This window comes from Neolamprologus brichardi, chromosome 1 (assembly GCF_056152115.1).
Source record: "Neolamprologus brichardi isolate AB-2024 chromosome 1, ASM5615211v1, whole genome shotgun sequence".
Lineage (NCBI taxonomy): Eukaryota > Metazoa > Chordata > Actinopteri > Cichliformes > Cichlidae > Neolamprologus > Neolamprologus brichardi.
This window is the reverse complement of record NC_142104.1, coordinates 39,287,323-39,308,853: the sequence shown is the minus strand read 5'-3', so window position 1 is coordinate 39,308,853 and position 21,531 is coordinate 39,287,323. Positions and strand designations below refer to the sequence as shown.

Genomic DNA, 21,531 nt, shown 5'->3' with positions numbered 1-21,531 from the left:
TCACAAAAGGAACACTCACAGAGTTTGCACATGGCAGGAGAAGATTGTGTACTGTCTTTGGGAGAGATTTTTGTTTTGTGGTGTTTCCTTTCTATTGTTTTGGAAACTTTATAATAAAGAGCAGAACACAATGACACAATTACTAATGCAGGATTTCACAGAATCCTGCTGGACGGCCACAAGATGGCAGCAGCACACAGGCTTTGGTCTCATTCATATGCTGAGTTATAGAATAGTTAATAGTTGCTGTAAGTCACTGGCACAAACTTGTTACAGTGTAAAAGTACAGATTCTCTATCAATAAGACTACAGGCGTTTGCACAGTAGTTGGAGATATTTTTCACTTAAAACATACATTATTGGTTTAAAATTAGGGTATAAATTCACATCTAATACTCTGAAACACACAAAAATGGTGGCGTCAGCCAGACGATTTTGAGAAATCTTGAGGTTCCCTGTGAATTTTCTCTAAAATATCAAAATCAAACTAAAGCCTATTTTGTATGTGGTCAGCACATCATGTTTATTTTTTTCAATGAAAAGAGAGAGCAGGACTCTGTACCTTGGTGGGTGTTGTGTATGTGGCAAGGCGCGTGTACCAGCGGCTCGCTTTCTCTGCTACTCCCTTCCCAGCAGAGAACATGCTGGTCTTGAACACATCCAGTGTTGGTGTCAGGAGTGTATCTAAAGCAAAAGAGGAGGAGGAGAGTGAAGGTGACGTCAGGCTCATCCTGTCCGCCCTCTCTCTGTAGGGGCTTGGTCGAGGACTCGGGCTGGGGGTGGTGCTCAAGCTTCGAGTTGGAGGCGAAGACCACAGACGTTGGCGCGAGATGGGCTGCGAGGGCGACGGCGGCTGGAAGGTGCGGGAGCGAGACACTCCTGCAGTCCTGAGGGGGGAGCTGTGGGGGAGGCTGGCTCTGCGGGAGGAAGCAGAGAGTGAGGAATGGTGGAGGAGGACAGGGCTGGATGGGTCCTGAAAGTCCAGACTGGGCGTGCGGCTGCTCAGCGGGCTGCCCATGTGGTTCATGTAGAGCTCAATCTCCCTGGCCAGGTGCCTCCGGGCACTAGGAGTGCTGGCCTGGTCCCCCTCCGTGTACCGTTCCTCATTTTGCTGATCAGACTCTGCTGCCAGGAGGGAGAGAGGGTCGTAGCCTGTTTCAATACCTGTGCGCTTCACAGTGCCTCTGTTTGTCATGGTGCTCACACCACCATAGCTGGCGCTACGTTCAACAGGTTTTTTATAAGGTTTCGCCCCCTTAGAGGGCTTTTCGAAATCCAAATCCTCCAGATCAAAAATGGCCTCTGTAGTGTTCCTGTCCTCATCGCTGGAGTCCTGCCGCTCCGCCTCTTCATCCACTTCCCTGTGATCACTACTCCTGGCAGCGTGTGACTTAGCAGCCACCCCCTCGAGCCCACCCAGAGCCAGGGAATGAGGCCTCCTAGCCTTAGTGAAGTTGGCACCAGCGAGGATTTTAGCATCTGCGCCCAGGTGTCCTGCGATTTTATCTGGATCAGTTTCACCCTGGCTCATGCCCAGGCCCAGGACAGTGGTGCCACTCCCACTGCTTCCCACAGTGTCACCACTCAGCCGACGGCTCTTTACACCCTGCCAGTCAAGCGCTGAGCCACTGCTGGCGCTGCCCACCACCTCCTCCAGAGCGCTCTTATGTCTCCGGAGCAAACTGTTTGTCTGAATCTCACCAATCTCATCCAGGGAGGTAGTGAAGAGGAGACCTGCAACGTGGTCTGGCAGACAGGGAGAAAGAGAAAGAGAAAAATGGCAAATAATAAAAGCCACATTTGCATTTGTATCAGGAGATGGCACGAGTGAGCAAAGGAGGTGAGATCACTTGACTTGTTAATTTTCAATGTTAGAGAAAAGATCATGGCCTCAGTCCAGCCTGTGCACATGAGGAAAGACACCAACTATAACTACAGAGGAGCCTTTCAACAAGGAACACCCAAAAAATAAAGCTGTGAACTGAAACAGCTAAATAATTTCAACTGTTTGTCACAAAATAAAAGTATGAGTACGGGTAAACTGTCCAAGGCACTCCTATGTTTATATTGAGGAAATCCCAAAAAGAAAACCTTGAAATGTGAATTACAGCAGAGAGAGACAGTTAAGGTACCACATTAGAAAATCTATTAAGCTCTAAAGTCTAAGGAGCTTGGAAAGAAAAGTGTCTGGACTTCTTTAAGTTGCTTGAAGATGTTTCACCTCTCATCCGAGAAGCTTCTTCAGTTCTAAGGGTCAAATGGTGGAGAGTCCCAGATTTAAACCCAGTGGAAGTATCCCCCCAAAGAGGGACAAAGGACCCCCTGATGATCCTCTACCTAATCACATGAGCCAAAGTGTGAAAGCGGGTGTGGGTCACAATCAGCCAGGGTTTCGGGTGAGCTCACTGTGAAACCTGGCCCTACCCTATCATGTGATTTCCTGAGGTCAGATGGCCCAGGTGAGTGGGCGTTAAGGCGTCTGGGAAGGGTTCTCAAAACTGGATTATAGATGGCAGACAGTTGGTGTCCTAAACCACCGCCTCTGTTCAAAGATGGTCGCTCACAGTGGACGTAAATGGCTTCTTTCACTCCTCTTTCAAACCATCTGTCCTCTCTGTCCAAAATGTGAATGTTGGCATCCTCGAAAGAGTGACCTCCTTTGTCCCTCTTTGGGGGGAAACTCCCACTGGGTTTAAATCTGGGACTCTCCACCATTTGACCCTTAGAACTGAAGTAGCTTCTCAGATGAGAGGTGAAACGTCTTTAAGGAAACTCAAAGAAGTCCAGACGCTTTTCTTTCCAAGCTCCTTAGACTACGATGACCTGGATGACTGAGAACCTTCACAGACATTAAGCTCTAAAGTTTGCAACTACCTGCGCTGGCGGAGCTCTTGGGTTTAGAGGCTGAGTCATCAAATGGACAGCTGCTGCGAACAATGCCACGGGGTCTGAAGGAAGAACTCATCTCCAAGTCAAGCTGAGGGAGGCAATCTTTGCTTCCCTTGGCACTTTCTGTCTCTGACACTACAAACACGAAAAACAATTACAATTTATGCACACACCAACATTCTTTAAAAAAAATTAACTGCAGGACAACAAACAACTGAAAGCTTTGATGTTCATGAGAAACCAAAAGGAATGAATCATCTCTAGAGGAGACAGAAAGATCAAGGCAGAGGAAAGGGAATTCCCACGTGGCTACAATGTTGCCAAGTTAGGGTTTTTTCCCCCCAGTTAAAGGCAAAGGAATATCAGGTGACATCAGATCAGACAGAATACTGACAGGAGCTGCAGTCGCTCTCCTTCTTGTCGTCTTTGTCAGGGGCAGAGTCCTGGCCAGCGGGGTCTCCTCTCCGCACCTCCTCTTTTGACAGGGAATTATAACCCAAGTCTGACTGATCACCTAAAAAAAAAGAAGGGAAAAAAAAAAGAGTACAACTTGGGTGAAAGACAAGGACAAACACAGGCAGTGATTTATCTGAATATCTAATTATCTACCTAGTAAAGCACAAAGTCACAGAAATACACATCACACACACGGAAAGTGTAAGCAGAGGGACAATTCAAGAACAAAGTTGAGGTCCAAGCCCTTTACTTCCATGTTGTATGCTAGATAACAACACTATACACTGCATTGTGCTATGGGACTAAAATCTTATATGGACAGGGATCTACTGTAGCTTTACACTGTAGGAAGAGAGATACATGAAACATCTATAAGAGAATGAACCAGTGAGCCATTTGTTTCTCTTTATCTTCTCAGTTCTGCCTGGCACATTGTTAGTGCTGGGAGAAGGCAGAAAAAGCAGCTAAGCTGTACTGGATAAAGGAACCCCCCCCCCCCCCCGAGGCACGCAGAGATCTACAGTTACCATATAAAAACAAACTGCATTTTTACAGCTGCTAATGATTCTGACTGCTACGGCTCGAGGCTCACGCTTCCATCTGTCTCTAAAAGTTTTCGGGGTCCTCAGGCAACGAGCTGATTGATTCGTTCTCCTCTTTCATCCTCCACACGAGCCTTTGTGGCAATCACCTCTAAATAAACCATGAGGCTGCACAGCTCAGCTGTGATACAGCATAGAACAACTTGCAACTGATGGTGAGTAACACAACTCCAAATCCTGGAGAGTAATAACCAGTTAGCTGCACATGGAGGTCCCTCCCACCTGCCGTGCTGTGAGCTGTGTCTCACTCTCAATCTTTCTGCACACGAGGCGACGCTTCCTGCTGAGGTGCCATCTCCATGATTAAAATGATTTCCGTAATCAAAAAGAATGCATCTCTGGATAATTACTCGCCATAATTAACAAAGACAAATCACTCAGTAGTGAGAGTGAGAGTAAAACTCGAGGGAAAAATGAGCAAGAAAATAGAAGTGGACTTTGATGTGCTGGATGGAGCAATGACACAGTGGAGGAAAGAAAGAGGAGAGGTAGTCACAGGGAGGAGAGCAAGAAACAGTAACACATAACAATGACGAGCAAAATCAAAAATGTTGCAGAGCAGCTAAGATAGATAACACAGAGAAACGCAACCAGAATCAGACAAGGCTGACTGAGAGAGAGAGGGTTTACCTGGGTGGAGGGTGGCTTCTCTGAGCTCAAAGCCCCCACCGTGTGAGTGCGCCACCGGGGCCCTGGTGCCCAAGCTGCCGCCCCTACAGCCGACTGCATGCGAGGGCAACACAGGCAGGGCCAGAGTGAAGGGCAGGTTAGGGACAGAGCAGAGCAGAAACCACAGCCGCAAAAACCAGGCGGCGATCATGGATGCACAAAAGGATTAACAGGAGGAAAAACAGGAAGCGGAGGAAGGGAGGTGTAAATCGAAGAGGGAAATGAGGAGAAAGTGAGTTGGTGAGTGGATCGAATGAGGAGGGAGGATGAAAGGGTGACAAAAAGAAAAGAAAAAGATGTTGAATAAGATGGCTGCTATTGAAAGATGGAGTCACGCAGCAACCATCTGAAGTGTACCTGTGCTAGATCTATCATCAGTGGGGTCTACTTTGACGGAGTCGGCGGCGTAGGGGCCCTGCTCGACCTGGTTAGTGTCGGCAGAGCTATCCAGGCTGCCGTGACTCACAGCGTCCAGGTCGCTGCCATCTGCCCAAAAACAACAAAGCGTTAAAGGAGGCTGGTGGCGTTTAAGCTCAACAAGACACAGCCGCTCTATTTTTACCTCTTTTTACATCAATTACACCAGTTTGGATTGCATAGAAAATTCATTATTTTGTGGGTGGAAAGAAAAACGTGTTTCCACTTCATGAAAATTAACTCATAAATATTTTAAATAAAAATTAATGATTACTTAAAATCACACTGGAGTATCTTTGCAGGCGTACAGATGCCCATTTTGAGCAACCATCACCTCTGTATCGGCACAGCTAGATGAGTGTGTGGAAAAATCTGCCTCTGTGGGTGCATTTATATTCTCAAATGTCCAAATGACTTTTTCTTTTGAAACAGGATTTTTGTCAAAAGACATTAAGTTTTGTCGATGTAGTAAACAGATTTCATACAGCACGAGCACCGCGGCCTCCACAGAACAGCACAAACTGACTGACCAAAGAATAAAGAAGACCTCGATGCACAACTGAGTGAGATGATGCCAGAGTCTCTAGTTTGTCAGACAGACACCACACAGGTCCTCAATTGGAAGCCTCACTGAATGGTACCCATAGGAGCCAGACCATAACGTTTCAGGAAATGTTCTTTTTCTCTTCCATGAAAAAGTCTTCATTTCTCAACTCTGACCTAGTTCAAAGCAAAATCTTTTTTTTGAAAAGCATTTTGGGACTAGATTAAAAACAAAGCTGATGACGTGAATACTTAATGCTTCTTTGATCAGCACAAAGTCAGCACTGCACTAACATTGTCAATCTGCCTTTTATTACATAAAATGTAACACATCAGGTAACATAGCATGCCACTGATAACACAGGAGTCATGGTTTATGAAAATGAGCCTCTGCATGTTTTTATGTATATTTATATCAGATTTTTTAATTGGTTTTCTGTCTAACTTATGGCTCAGTCACACTAGAGTAAAAACAGGACAGAAACTTCCTCATGACTAGAAAAAAATCCATGGCTGCCTGGTGAGCTTCACTGAGTTTCTTTCATTGATTCATTCCAAGTAGTAGCAGCTACCCGCAGGGTGTCCAGAGGTTGAGCATGCAAGACCCTCAACATCTGGGTGACCCTTTATGAGTGAAAGGTGATTGCACAGGTTGCCTGGTGGGAGGCAACCTGTCTCCAAACAATCTGCAATCAGTCTCAGGCAGACTGGCAAAGTTTTGCAAATAACTGCTGTTGAGTTTGTAAAAACTGACAGATTACCAACATGTTGCAGTCTGGTTAGCTTCATATATAAAAGCAAGGTTGCTGATCACTTGATCATTTTGCAATAAAAATGCCGTCCTGCATCAACTAGAGGAATTTCTTTTTCAAATCTGTGAGGTTCTGGTTGAACTCTGAATGTAAGTACTTCATGGGAATTTCTTTTAGGGGTGGGTTTTTATAATCGATTTATCGATTAAAATCGATTCTGGCTTGGATAACGTAAAATCGATTCATTAAATTCTGAATTGATTTTTCAATATAAATTTATTTTGGCCGAAATGCCAGAATCTCTGGTGAAATCTCACAAAATTTCAACAACCAACAAACAGCTAAGACAGTAAATGAGAGCAGGTACACGGATTCTGCACAAAGACTTAAACACACAGCGCGACCCCCGGATCAGAATCAGTTAGATGTCGCCTTTCTCATGGTCGGGGCTGAAAGCCGACAGCTCGCTGATTCTGATCTGTCGGCGGGTCCGCGCTTTGTGTTTACGCCCTTTATGCGCTGATTCTAAAGCTGTTAGTTTGATGTCTCTTCAAACAATATTGACCGAACCAGCAGCAAAAGAAGATCCAAACTACGCTTCACATAAACATCGTCATGTTTGATGTTTGTCAGTCTTACTTTTACTGTTTTGCTTCGACCACGATGCACAGCTCTCTCTTTCTCTCTCTCTCTCTCTCTTTCTCTGTACTTCAAGAACAGTTTTCAGTCTAAAAATCTGTTTTCTTCATTATTCGCTTGCTTGTTACGCACAAGTCTACCGTTGTTTACAGCGCTGTCGGCTGACGTTTTTTTTTCCGTTTTATATACTTCCGAAAAGAAAACCTAATTTCTGCCGTTCAATACTGAACAAATTTAAACTTTTTAAAATTATGCAAAATGCAAAACGCTTAGCCGTGTCTCTAATAAAACCACTGTAACTTCAGAGGTAATGTTCATGTGTTGATTAATGGTTTTCTTTCATTTTTGATGTACTGCAGAATATTTTTATAAAATCCCAGGCCAGGAAAATCACCTTCATGTTTTTCAGTGTTTTATCCTCAGCTACTTTGACACAAAGGCATCTGCTGTGATGCTCACACCTTTGATAAAGTCTTGTCAGCTTCCTTTTTATAGATACAAAAAATATGTAAATGTACTGATCTGAATTACAATATTTCTGACTGTCAAAATTTCCCAGATTCAAATCGAATTGAATCGAATCGAATCGAATCGAATCGAATCGAATCGAATCGAATTAAATCGAATCGTGGATCGAATCGATTGGGGACCTTGTGAATCGGAATTGAATCGATTCTAGAAATCAGTGACGATACCCAGCCCTAATTTCTTTGTATGTAGACGGCAACAGATTTTTTTCATAAACAGACTGCATATAACTGCCAATTCACTGACATGTCCTATTCCCATTTTCATGCTTGAACGCATGACATTTCTTTGAGGTTGGCAACTGCACGTGAGTAGTTACAGACACGGCCCCTTTGAAGAAAATCCAATTATATAAAACAGTGGTTGTAACAGTTCACTTGGGTTATACAATTTGCCCAAATTTGCTAAACTGTAAATTTATTAGCAGGATAATATCTAGTAATTTTGTGTTAATTATAAGGAAGACAGGCTCAGCTGTTGTACATAAAATTTATTCATTCTAATTAGCTATTAGCGTAGACTAAAGAGTTGTTTGACAGTGCACATCTAATGGAAATTTGTTGTGTACTATAAATAAGATATAGTGCAATTGTGGCTTGTGTCCTTCTTGTGCAAGGATGAGTGTGTGCTTGTTAAATGTGAACACACAGGAACCTTTGGCTCTTTCAGACTGAATCAGCACTGAACTGTGGAGAAGAACACAATGCACCCGTTGCTAACAGGCAGTATCTTAAAAAAGCAGGGATTAGCAGGCCGGGGATTAGCATGCAGTGAGTGTGCAGGTGTTCACTGGCATGCAGGGAAGTTCAATCGCATGCTGAGATACTGTAATATTTCAACTGTAATATAGGTGCAAATTTAATTTTAGGAATGGTGGACAGGTAGAATTTGTTTTCAGAGCTTGACATTCATAGATGGGCAAGTCTGATAGAAAAATGTGAGGGAAGTTTGCTTGGGCTTACAGAAGGTCCAACTGAACTTACGGTCAGATGTTTTGCATGTACTGCTGATGTTTTTATTATTATGAGAAGAAAAATCAGTAGTGCTCCTTTTCTTCTCGGCTCATTGCAGTGGCATGTGAGTATTACACATCATTAGTTTTAGTTGCAGTCCTCTTTAATGTACTGCACCTGAGCTACTAATTAACCATCAAGCCTGGAAAGCAACATCAGCAGTGCATTTTTCCTGGAGTTTGGTTGTGTGTTCATGTTTGTCATTGAAATCATAAGTAGATTTAAGCAGGAAAAAACGCTAATGAGACAGTCTGTGGCTCTTGTGCTGCAAGCTGCATGCTCAGTGTGTCATCTGCTCTGCCTGCAATGCTACACTTACTGCTTTATTGCCAAATTTGATTAGTTACATCTAGATCTTATGGAGTAACAGTATTCCAAGACTGAATGCAATCACCAGGGGACGTGTCAGGTCAAGGACTCTGACTCTCTTCATTAAAGATGACAGACTAGTAAGAGAAAAATGGACATTTCTTTTCTCAGGAATGCAGACTGTTACTGATCACAGTTACCTGACAGAGGGCTCTGGGTGAGGGGTGCGTGTCGTCGTAGTGCCCGTTTGAACTGCGCCACGCCCAGTATGACATTTCTTAGCTTCATCCACAGGAAGTATCCTCCTCTGGTGCTGGAGGGCCATGTGCTCTCCAGTACCGCCTGGGCAAGGAGCAGGACAAAGAAAATGAGGACGGATGTGGGGATAGGATGACATCAGGAGGGGAAACAGATTCCTATCATATCATGAAAAGAAAAATGTTTGCTGCCAAATTAATTCAAAAATAAAATATTTTCATATTCTTCTCCTAAATGAACGTGACAAGTCTGACGAGCGTCCAATTTGATTCAATTTATTTCGACTGAATATTTTGAAGTGACTGAACTGAAATAGGACCAATCTCTGTTCCATATAAACCCATCTTGAATGAATATTTCATCAAAGGCATTAACTGCACTGGTATTAGATCTACAGAACTGGGTTTATCACACCGTCTTTTTTTGTATGCAGGTTCAGAAGATTTCATTAAATAAGGTCGCACTACTGAGCTGTCAGCAGTGACAAGAGGGCTAGAGAAGAACCACATTTTGTATTCAAGGAAGAACTACTTTTTAGGCTGAACTGAATGGCATCGATGATGATATCCTGAGCAACATGAAAAAAAAAGCTTGACATTTTGTGAATTGTGCTTCGTGAGGGTAGTTGGAAGAATATGACCCTCATATTGCTCCAGTAAATGTGAAGCTACAGGCAGCAGACCGTTTAGTTGGGCTTAGTTTAAAAGAAACAGAAGAGCAAGTGGAAATGATACCCCATTTCTGCCAAGGGCTAAAAGAAAATCCCTCTGCTAACATCTCTGGAACTCATTAATTAAAACACTGCAGCTGTTTGTAAAGTTCATCACCTGCTGGTTCTAGTGTCATAGTTAGGACACAGACATGAAAAGACATTAAACATCAGTACACTCATGGCACTCGTAGCAAAATCAAGACTCTAAGAAGGCAAAATAAAATAGGCTGCCACATAACCTTTGGACAAATCTAATGCGTCACTTTCACACTGCCCCCTCCATGAGTAAACAAACACTATATACATATAAAGTGTTAACATGTGAGTTTAAAGGTGTTGATAGGTGGATATTTTTAGCCTTTGGCACACCAGGGTAGCTGTTCTTTTCATGTGAAGATGAGTTTCTTTTTCTCCTGACTGATGCTTCATATTTAATGGACAGAGAAATCAGGACAGCGTGAACTGAGGAGTAATCTAGTAATCTTCACTTAAAGAACTTTATTTTCATTTTCAGATCACAGAAAAGTCCCCATTGAGTGACTGACTTTGAAGCAGGGGTGAAGGAACCCCAGGGGGTACTTTTGACACACTAGTAACATAATTATGGGGTACCTGGAAAGAACAGGACTACATGCTGTAGAAATGAATAAATGAATGAAAATGATTAAAACAGAAAGGTTCACATATTATTGATGTGTTATTTTTCATTATTTTTAGGCAAGTTACTATTAGGTCAAATAAGCTGGAAGTAGTCCAGATATGGTTAGAATAGGTAAAAGTACTTTATAAAACATTGTACAAGTGAAGGTAATGTGAACATTGCTTAAAAGCTGAACAAAGCTGACATACGAAGCTTACATGTGAATGTACAGATCAAACCAAAATTAAGGTAAATACTGAAAGTTGAACTGGCTGAAAAGGATTTTAACAATATCCCATTTTACATAATTAAAAGATAAATGAGATTTTGTTTTAAATGAGATTGACTGACTTCTTACTCTGATATAACGGTCTGACTATGAACCCAGTCCAGCCTTGTGTAGTGCAAAGACAGATCCATATGAAAGAGCACTGATGACAGAGAACAGTTGGTATGGTTTGTCTAACCCACCGAGGCCAAAACTCTGCAAACATTAAAACCTGTTCAGTTTGCTGCTGTGATGTCAAAGCTCTTCTCACTGATCATGCAATGTTGCATTTATGCTGAATGAAAATCCTTTATTTATTCTTTGACATGTGACATAGGTACAGATCATTGCATGCTCCCCTGCCCTGGACAACTTCAAGTATTTCATTTATTTAAATTAAATGTATTTATTTTTTTATTTTCAGTTTAGTTTTCTATAGCTATGGATCACCTCAGGTTCTGCTGGGTTTTTTTTTACTTTTTTATATGGAACTACATGAATTTAATAGGGAATGAAGGGCAGAGTTAATATTTAAGCATGCTTATGCAGATTTCTCATTCCCATACTTGGACTTCAAACACCTAAAGAAGCATAAAAGAGGAAGAAAACCCACCTGTAACTGTGAACACAAAGCTTGTGCCAGAGTACAACTCTGCCACCTCCTGCCTCCAGGCCATCTATTTCTAAGGGAAAATATGATCCTCTCAGGTGTCAAAACACTACCCTTAGTAACCTTTACTGCAGCCTTGCCTCTTGACAGTCTGCTCCCACATTAGCCAATTTACTTTTATGCTCCCTGGTTCAGCAGACCAGGGGCAGGTTACAGTGATAACAGGGATGTGGTTCATCCTGACACCTGTGGGTGATCGCACACCGTGTCACACAACCTTGGGGGTAAGCCGCAAATGTCAGCAATGTTTTCTTTTATCCGAATCTGAGTATCTGTTTGGCATTGTAGCCATTGCTACAATGACGTGTCTCTGCTTTGTGAGTGCCACCCAGAGACAGATTTTTACTGACTGTGCAATGAGCACAGCAGTGTGATTATCTGAATGCAATTATTTATGCGACTGCTTGTGAATCATGAATAAACAATCAACAAGGTTGCAATCAGTATGCCTTATTATCATCCAAATTCCTAAGCTATGTTTATCCAGAAGATCAAATTTGAGAAACTGCATTCAATCTGGGGCTTCAGATGTCACTCAGAGGTCATTTCCTCTCTGCATCTTAATCTTTGCTTTTATTTATTCCTTCAGTCATGTTAAATATCACATTTACTAAAACAAATACTTTTTTCATAATGTGGCCGGTAACCTGATTGATTTCTACAGTAACCATTTCTCCAGACTTTTATTACTCTGCCTCAGTCTGCACATTTATCCATCACTGCTGACAAAAAACAAGTTTCTTATTTGACAGTCGCTCTATAAGTTGCCAGTTGGCTGTCATTGGTGTGTCCATGCACTAGTTAAAGTTGCAGTAAAATCAGCAGATTATTTATAATGTGCGAACAAAACAGATGGCAAGCTCAGGGGAGCAGGGAGGACAGCAACAGTGTTTGCACGTCCCAGCATTCACGTGGATCCGTTAGACAACGCAGAGCAGTTGCTATCAGTGAGAGTCATAGCCTATCCATTTTTAAAACAACAAAGTGTAAATTTGTTGATAGATTAATTTCACACAAGTTCTACCTTCATTATCATCAGCAGAAACATCCACTGTACCTTGTTATAGTAACCATACGTTATGGCGTTGGGGTGGACTCCAGCCTTCTTCATCTCAAAGAGGACCCTCACTGCCAGGACAGGCTGCCCATACTGTCCACACAGCTGCATCAGAACCCGGTAGCAGACCTGCATGTGCATAAAGGATTGTTTGGGCAGAAATACTACAGACTGAAAAAAAACAGACTGTGCAAGTGTGTTTGGACATCTTGAATCAAAATACTGTAAACAAAATCTGCCACTGTTTTTAAACTGGATGTGATGAGTGAGGAGTGGACGACTGTGTAACTGAGGCTGGCAACTTTGTAATCACACAATCGAGCATTCAAGGATATCTTTTGTTTTTATACTAATGGTAAATAAATGGTAAATGGCCTGTATGTGTATAGCGCTTTTCTAGTCCGTGAGGACCCCAAAGCGCTTTACACAACCAGTCATCCACCCATTCACACACACATTCACACACTGGTGATGACAAGCTACAGTGGGGCAAAAAAGTATTTAGTCAGCCACCGATTGTGCAAGTTCCCCCACTTAAAATGATGACAGAGGTCAGTAATTTGCACCAGAGGTACACTTCAACTGTGAGAGACAGAATGTGAAAAAAAAATCCATGAATTCACATGGTAGGATTTGTAAAGAATTTATTCGTAAATCAGGGTGGAAAATAAGTATTTGGTCAATAACAAAAATACAACTCAATACTTTGTAACATAACCTTTGTTGGCAATAACAGAGGTCAAACGTTTACTATAGGTCTTTACCAGGTTTGCACACACAGTAGCTGGTATTTTGGCCCATTCCTCCATGCAGATCTTCTCAAGAGCAGTGATGTTTTGGGGCTGTCGCCGAGCAACACGGACTTTCAACTCCCGCCACAGATTTTCTATGGGGTTGAGGTTTGGAGACTGGCTAGGCCACTCCAGGACTTTCAAATGCTTCTTACGGAGCCACTCCTTTGTTGCCCGGGCGGTGTGTTTTGGATCATTGTCATGTTGGAAGACCCAGCCTTGTTTCATCTTCAAAGTTCTCACTGATGGAAGGAGGTTTTGGCTCAAAATCTCACGATACTTGGCCCCATTCATTCTGTCCTTAACACGGATCAGTCGTCCTGTCCCCTTGGCAGAAAAACAGCCCCATAGCATGATGTTTCCACCCCCATGCTTCACAGTAGGTATGGTGTTCTTGGGATGCAACTCAGTATTCTTCTTCCTCCAAACACGACGAGTTGAGTTTATACCAAAAAGTTCTACTTTGGTTTCATCTGACCACATGACATTCTCCCAATCCTCTGCTGTATCATCCATGTGCTCTCTGGCAAACTTCAGACGGGCCTGGACATGCACTGGCTTCAGCAGCGGAACACGTCTGGCACTGCGGGATTTGATTCCCTGCCGTTTTAGTGTGTTACTGATGGTGACCTTTGTTACTTTGGTCCCAGCTCTCTGCAGGTCATTCACCAGGTCCCCCCGTGTGGTTCTGGGATCTTTGCTCACCGTTCTCATGATCATTTTGACCCCACGGGATGAGATCTTGCGTGGAGCCCCAGATCGAGGGAGATTATCAGTGGTCTTGTATGTCTTCCATTTTCTGATGATTGCTCCCACAGTTGATTTTTTCACACCAAGCTGCTTGCCTATTGTAGATTCACTCTTCCCAGTCTGGTGCAGGTCTACAATTCTTTTCCTGGTGTCCTTCGAAAGCTCTTTGGTCTTGGCCATGGCGGAGTTTGGAGTCTGACTGGTTGAGGCTGTGGACAGGTGTCTTTTATACAGATGATGAGGTCAAACAGGTGCCATTCATACAGGTAACGAGTGGGGGACAGAAAAGCTTCTTACAGAAGACGTTACAGGTCTGTGAGAGCCAGGGATTTTCCTTGTTTGAGGTGACCAAATACTTATTTTCCACCCTGATTTACGAATAAATTCTTTACAAATCCTACCATGTGAATTCATGGATTTTTTTTTTCACATTCTGTCTCTCACAGTTGAAGTGTACCTCTGGTGCAAATTACTGACCTCTGTCATCATTTTAAGTGGGGGAACTTGCACAATCGGTGGCTGACTAAATACTTTTTTGCCCCACTGTACATTGTAGCCACAGCCACCCTGGGGCGCACTGACAGAGGCCATGAGTACCATCACATACAAAATTAACTTCATGCTGTATTCCACATGACCTAAAACTAGCAACTGAGTCTATAAACTCATCAGAAAAGTGTAGACTTTTCTTTCCTTCCCGACAGTTAGAGAAAATACATGTTTACGGCACTTCTGTACTGGCTTCACTTTTTAGATCTGGAGGCTTTGTCAATGTTTCATACACAGTCTATGATCAACAGTTAGCAGGTAATTTGGGGCAACAGCTGATGTACCTCATCAGGGGGCTGTAGCTTCTTCGCCTGCATCTTCCTGAGGACGTCGTAGGCTGTGCGAAGCGCTCGCACCTTGGAGTGGCACACCTTCACGTATGCTGGCAGGCAGATGAACCACAGGCCGTAGCAGTGACGCAGCAGGCACTTGGACCACAGCTGAGGAATGGATGAGTACTTTTTAGCAATCTTCTGGGCTGATTTGATCTCCTGTGGATGAAAAATAGAAGCAGAAATTATGCATAATTCGGTCTCGGGGACATGTCAAATTCACACAGGAGATAATGGCAAATGAAAATTACCTACGCTACTGTCTCATGTCAGAAAAAGCTGCAAGGAAACCATGTCAACAAGACAAAAACTTCTACTTGCATCTTTTTTAAATGTGTGGATTGCTTGAAGCTGTTCAGTACTGTGTGCTTAATTATCAAGTATCAACTTTAAATACTGAGGTAGGTAGGTAAAGCAGCATGTATTTTTGCCTTATTTATAAGCATAAATAAATCAGTATGAAAATCCAAATAAACCCATAAATTGCAGTGTTACAAAAACATGTTTCTGTTGCGCTGACCTGCTTGGTGCGTCTAAACATGGGGGCAGGGCTGGTGGGACAGCTGTGCCTGGCAGCGAGGCGGGAGGAGGGCGTCTGCAGACCCTCCACGGGGTCAAATAGATCTAAACTCAACACTGGGAAACCATCATACCTAATGAAAAACACACATTCACACATTAGTGAAAGAGGGCACACAGTTATTTACATGCATACAAAGTGGGTTGGCATCCATCAGGCTGGAGCCTAAACACCCTGTGGGGAATGGTTGCTTCCAAGGTTAGAGTGACATCAATATAAAACCTTTTTTGTAATTGTCTACAAAGAGAGCTAATAAAAAAATGTGGAAAACTGCTGGTCATTATGGATTATGATGGGGACTTAATTTAAGTGCTTCTGAAAAAAAAATTATAAATTATTCAGAATGAGGCATGACTGCAGAATACAAATATTCAGCTCCACACGGTCCAGCAGCAGAGTTCAGTCTTGGTCCTCACTTTGACAGCTCAACTCCTGCTGGTCCTCAGTCAGCTATTGAAAAGAAAGAACTAACCAAATTGAAACTTAATCTATTATTCAGATTTTTCCCTGCTGTTAGCTGTGAGAATTTCCAGTTCATCTCAAGGAAGGACATCTAGTAGGAGGATTGTACTCAGCAGCATATTTGTATGTCTTTCCAAATTTAAAACAAATATTACTCGTCATTTGTGCACGACATTCGACTTTGTTATTCAAAGATGTCATGCAAACAAAAACATGCAGACATCACAGAATGAAACTAGAACAAAATACTATATACACCATGTGCACAATTATTAGGCAAGTGAAAGGTTCATTTTACTATGGAACAAATCCAGTCCTCTCAGTCAAGCCAAATTGTTAATAAACCTAAAAACCTGAATGTTTAACAAAGGAAATGTTACACACTCCTTTGTTTAAAACCCAAATTTTCCCGTCGTACTTGTTTCTTTTCATTTTGTATAGGAAAGATAACACATTTAATTAGCAAAGATAACAAAAGCAGTCAGCCTATGGATGAAAGATGACTGCCATCTGCCTTTCATCCATAATCTGTCAATTTTTTTGTGCAGCAGCAGCCACAACCTGCCAAATGCTTAAAGAGGTATACTGTCTTCCCTGTTTGTAAATCTTAAGCTTCAGAGGGGCTAACAAGGAAGAGGGCCGTGTCATTATTATCATCTTTGAGACCTTTACTCGGTAGCCAAGCGCTGGAGTACTTGAGTACATATGATGGTGCATTGAACTGCATGAAAACAATAGTCTTATTAAATGCTGCTAACTTTTTTCTGTACCACTGCTTGAAGAAAGTATCCTTTAGGACCTGGCAATAGGTTTGGGAGTTTATTTTAAGTCCATCTTCAATGGTGCAACTAGCTCATACTTGATAATAGCAGCCCAAACCAGTGCACCTCCTCCACTTTGACTCTTAGTACCCTTTAACCATTCGTGATCGAGTTATGATCCCATCTATCTGGCCCATCAAGAGTCACTCTCGTTTCATCTGTCCATAAAGCCTTTGAAAAATGTGTCTTCAGATATTTCTTTGCCCAATCTTAACATTTCTAACTTGTGTGTCTTGTTCAGTGGTGATCGTGTTTCAGCCTTCCTTACATCAGTCATGTCCTTGAGCAATGAACATCTCGTAATTCTGGACACTCCAGGTAGATTGCAGTTCTGGAGTACAGTGGTACTAGAGGATAATGGCTTCCTGGTAGCGTCACGTTTAATCCTTAAGTCTCTTCCAGTTAATTTGCATCTATTCTATCTATCTATCTATGCACCCCCATTCCTCCAAATGTAACTGTACTTCCATAAGTACAGTTTGTACCTGTAGCATAGTGGATGCTCCTCTCCCTCGGGCAGAGGAGGCAGCTCTGGAGGCGTGATGAAGACTGTGTGCTCACTACGCTGGGATTCATCAATCTCTATAAGCCGGGTCTCCTCCGGCCTGTCGCTGTCCACCTGCAGAGAAGAAAACACAAACATGAAGGAATGTGTGCAGGTCGTGAGACTGTCATCTATGACACCTGAAGGCAGTATGAAGCACCCCGTCTGACAGATCGGAAATTCCATATAGATCTTGATGTTATGGCCTATAATAAGTCTTAGCAAACATATCTTTGCCCAGTATTATTCCAAAACAGCTGATCCTGTTGGCAGGATTGTTACAGAATGAGTGTCAGAGCTGAGGAATGATGACAAAGAGTGACCTAGATTTCACTGCTTCCCTTTCCTTGCTTTTTAAAGGATTATTTTTATACTTACGTTTCATTAGCAAACTGTTTAATGGCAGAACACAATATGACATCTGAGTGGAAAGTATCATCAGAATTGTTGTTATAATCATTACAACATACCAGAAGGTACTCAAAAATAACTATAATTACTGTTAGTGGTTTAAATGCCTCATTTCATGACATTCAATGTCATTTTAGCCCATTAAGGAGCTGCTCTTCAACTGAGTTGAGAGTCTAAGGATAGAGGTTGTAATGTAAAGTACAGATTTTGAAGCCTTGTGTGTCTTAATATAACAAGGATATAAAAATAAAACTGATTTAATGTGACTTTGTTAAGTATTGCTGTTCTTGTTCAATTGTATGTCTGTTGTATTAGTGAGCAAATCCACTGAGAGTCTCAAATTCCTTGCTTGGCCAAAAAAGCTGATTTTGAAGTAAACAATGCTTTGAAAGTTTGAAAACTTGGAAGCTAGTTAAACACTGACATTTTTCCCTCCTCATCTTTTCCATGTGTTTTTACTGTTTTCCATTTGGCTGAGGTCAGTGTCACTACAGCTATCATGAGCTGATACCTGGACCCTACAGAGATTGCACAGGCAGTTTAACTCCTCCAGCATGGCACATCGATACCTGCCAAGGTTTGCTGCCTATGCCAGCACAGTCTCAAGACTCCAGTGCTGGGACAGATAATCAAGGAGAGCTGGGCAGGGCCATAGGAGGTCCTTAACCCATCAGCACGACTAGTATCTGCTCCTTAGTGTATGAGGGAACGGGATAAGCACTCGCAGAGCCCTACAAAACGGACCTCCAGCAGGCACGTGATGTGAATGTTTCTGAGAAAACTATCAGAAACAGATATGACGTTCATAAGGGTGGCCTAAGGACCCAGTGTTCTCACTGCCCAGCATTGACCTAACTGGCATTTGTCATAGAATACCAGAATTGCCAAGTCTACCACTGGCGCCCTGTGCTTTTCAAAGATGAGAGCCTGAGCACATGTGATAGGTGTGAAAAGGTCTAGTGAAGCCGTGGAGAACATATGTTGTCTGTAACATAGTTCAGGTGATGGGTCAGTGACGGTCTGGGGAGGCATATTCATGGAGGGAATCACAGACCTCTACAGGCTATGCAATGGCACCTGACTGCCATTAAGTACTGGGGTAAAATCCTTGGACCCATTGTCAGACCCAATACCCAATACCTTTGAGTATCAGCAAAATTGACTAACCTGCTGAATCATTTTTCACTTTTGGGGTATCCTTAAATTCAGCCCTCTGCAGTTTGTTAATTTCTATTTCTATCGAACAATGTGGCATCCTTTCATTCCTAACACGTTACTCAGTCCATATCAATTCCATATTGTGTAGAAGCTTTATAATATGGACTGAATATTGTGTTCGCAAAATAGAATGGACAGATGCTGCAGAGGCTGTGGGCGCAGAAGCTCAATAAATACAGAGCAAAGATCACTGGTGTTGTCTGAAAATATACAGAGAAACAACCACAGCTCCCACGCAACAAGGACATAAACTCAGTCAACACCCTCTCCTCCTATATATATATCAACGGACACTGGAACAACTTTTCTGTGCAAGCCATCACCTGGAACAACAGTTAGTTCAGTAGCTTTCTATTCAGTAACACTGCAACTCAATTTACAACTCTTACAGGGTTAACTGAACTTAGAGTCAACGTCTGTTGTGGTCTGTGTCTGGATTTGTCTGACATAAAAAAGTAAAAAAAGATGAGGCAGAAAAAACAGGTCATTTGTCGATTCTTAATGTTCGCCTTGAGGCAGCTGCATCGTTGCAAGCGGCAAGTTGATTTGAAGTTATTCCCCATTTCAAAGTGAATACAAAAAAACATATTTCTATGAAATTTGATTATTCTGGGATTGTGTTAATGCATTCACTATCTACATATATACTACCTTCTTTTTTTTTTGAACAAATTTTTCATAGCATACTTCAGCCTTGGAAGACCACCTGATTTATTAATATACAAGGACCATGATCAGTTTGATTTACACATTGAAAGATGAGCATATCATGCCACAGTCAGCTTAAGGTATAAACTGGTTCTATAGAATCTCTCATAACGGTTTGTCCCACTGTCAGTCTGTTTGGCTCAGATACATAGCAAGGAGACTACACTCAGCATTTGGTGTTATGTTATTGTAAGGCTGAGTTTCCAAGACCATATCTACAACCGTATCTCTTTATCGAATGATAAAAGATTATAGGTGCCCACTGATGGGGAAAAAAAGGTGGTCTGATTTTTATTAATGAGGCCAGAAACAAATCTATGTGGGCAAATGAAACAACAGCATAATGGTCCTCATTTATCATTTTCATCAGTGACATTTGGAGTTAGTGCAAAGATTTTACTACAGCCATGCTGGTAGGGCAGACAGATAGGACTAAGTGAATCTTAAATCAGAGGGTCTGAGCTTTATGGTGGATTTAAAACACCCAGTGTCACAGAGGGAAGCATCGTAAATTGAGAAGTGCTTAATGACAGGCTTTGGCGCTACAGGCAATGATTTTCTTCAAGCTGGAAAGAAGGGAGGTGAAGCACTTGCTTAAAGTTCATAATTTAGTCTAGTTATTCAGATGGTAATTAAAGTTTGATAACAACCTCAGTCAAAGCAGTGGAGTGTGGGAATGTCTCTTCCTTAGTGCTGTCTAAAGAAGGCTTTCATTATTCTTCTTTTGTCCATTAAAGAACATCAGAGGCCAACATGATTTTCTGTGCTGCTTCTATGGGCACATTTTAAAACACAGGAGTAAAAGCAGGAGCTGTCAGTTTTTCAAGGGTTTCTACAAACCCCCTTAGGTAAGATGTAGATGAGAGAGTTTGGTAAGAGTATAGCGACAAACCCAGTGGAGAGGGTTTTTAGGATTTTATATTGCTTTGTACAATAGCAATGCTGCTAGTGTTAGCCATGTTGCTAACCATGATTAGCAATACAAGTCAGAGCATCAGTGTTCCCTGCCAAGCAGCTATCCAAACACATCACCACCCAGAAAGCAGAACTTGTACTTAGCCAATTCACATCCAAATTATACTAACTCTGTGAAAAGCCAAGAAGTGTATTTTCCCAAAATGTCAAACAACTTCCTTTAAATAAACACTCTGTGACTTCGATGTGGCACCATGCTCCCAAGAGGTTCTTTCCATCCATATTTTGGATATTTTGAAATTCTGCTGTGAACTGTTTCCAGCTATAAAACAACACATTCAGGTGGCAGGAAATCAGGGTATTATAAAAACTACTGGGAGTACGTATTTGCAGACACACTCCACATTCAAAAAGTAACATTAGTTTTTACCTGAAAAAACTCTGAACAGTTTCAAATTCACTGAGAGCTCTCTAATTAGGGCATATGGACAAATGTTGCAATGTGATGAATAGATGAGAAATTTAGAAAAAACTGATTTATCAATCTCTACATCAGCAGTGCTTCTTTAATAATGTGTATACCTTTTAAAGAGTTACTGTTACCGAGGTCTTAATACTGTATGTTTTTGTATAGAATCCCATGACTCTTTGTTTGATATTATCTTACTTGCATAATTAAAACTAGTGTTTTTGTCTTTTGGATTTAATTAGCTTTGCTGCTACAGCAAACATCTTGCCCTCAGCGATGTGTAGACTTTAACCTTATCTTCGTGTATGGGACTCCTGTGTGTGGGCTGAGAGATGCACTGCGTTTTGTCTCCTAGAGAGTAGATAACGTCATCCACATTGCCACAGTGCAGAGACAGTTTGAGGGATTTAATCGCCCGTAGAAGTGACGCACAGGCTGCATCAGGAAACACAGGCTCCAGTGCAGGTCTGGGAAAACAGGGAGGGGAGGATGTGGATCCTGGCCTCTGTATTCACTTCCATTTTGTCTCAATTACAGCCAGAGCACACACACACACGCA

The 21,531-nt window shown here is 42.1% G+C and overlaps 1 protein-coding gene across 6 annotated transcripts in view; it reads right to left on the bottom strand.

Annotated features, from left to right (window-relative positions):
- Positions 1–21,531, bottom strand: part of LOC102790254 (C-myc promoter-binding protein-like) — an 85,987-nt gene that overhangs the window by 13,653 nt on the left and 50,803 nt on the right. For 2 of the 6 annotated variants that reach the window (XM_087841819.1, XM_087841821.1), the window contains 10 exons: positions 17,193–17,326; positions 15,365–15,497; positions 14,797–15,003; positions 12,423–12,551; positions 9,018–9,159; positions 4,974–5,102; positions 4,578–4,670; positions 3,284–3,403; positions 2,875–3,024; positions 563–1,746 (listed from right to left, as the gene is read on the bottom strand). In XM_087841819.1, the coding sequence (XP_087697945.1) occupies positions 563–1,746; positions 2,875–3,024; positions 3,284–3,403; positions 4,578–4,670; positions 4,974–5,102; positions 9,018–9,159; positions 12,423–12,551; positions 14,797–15,003; positions 15,365–15,497; positions 17,193–17,326 (2,421 nt within the window). The remainder of the gene's footprint in view (positions 1–562; positions 1,747–2,874; positions 3,025–3,283; positions 3,404–4,577; positions 4,671–4,973; positions 5,103–9,017; positions 9,160–12,422; positions 12,552–14,796; positions 15,004–15,364; positions 15,498–17,192; positions 17,327–21,531) is intronic. The other 4 variants (XM_087841824.1, XM_087841826.1, XM_087841831.1 and 1 more) reach the window with 2 other exon arrangements.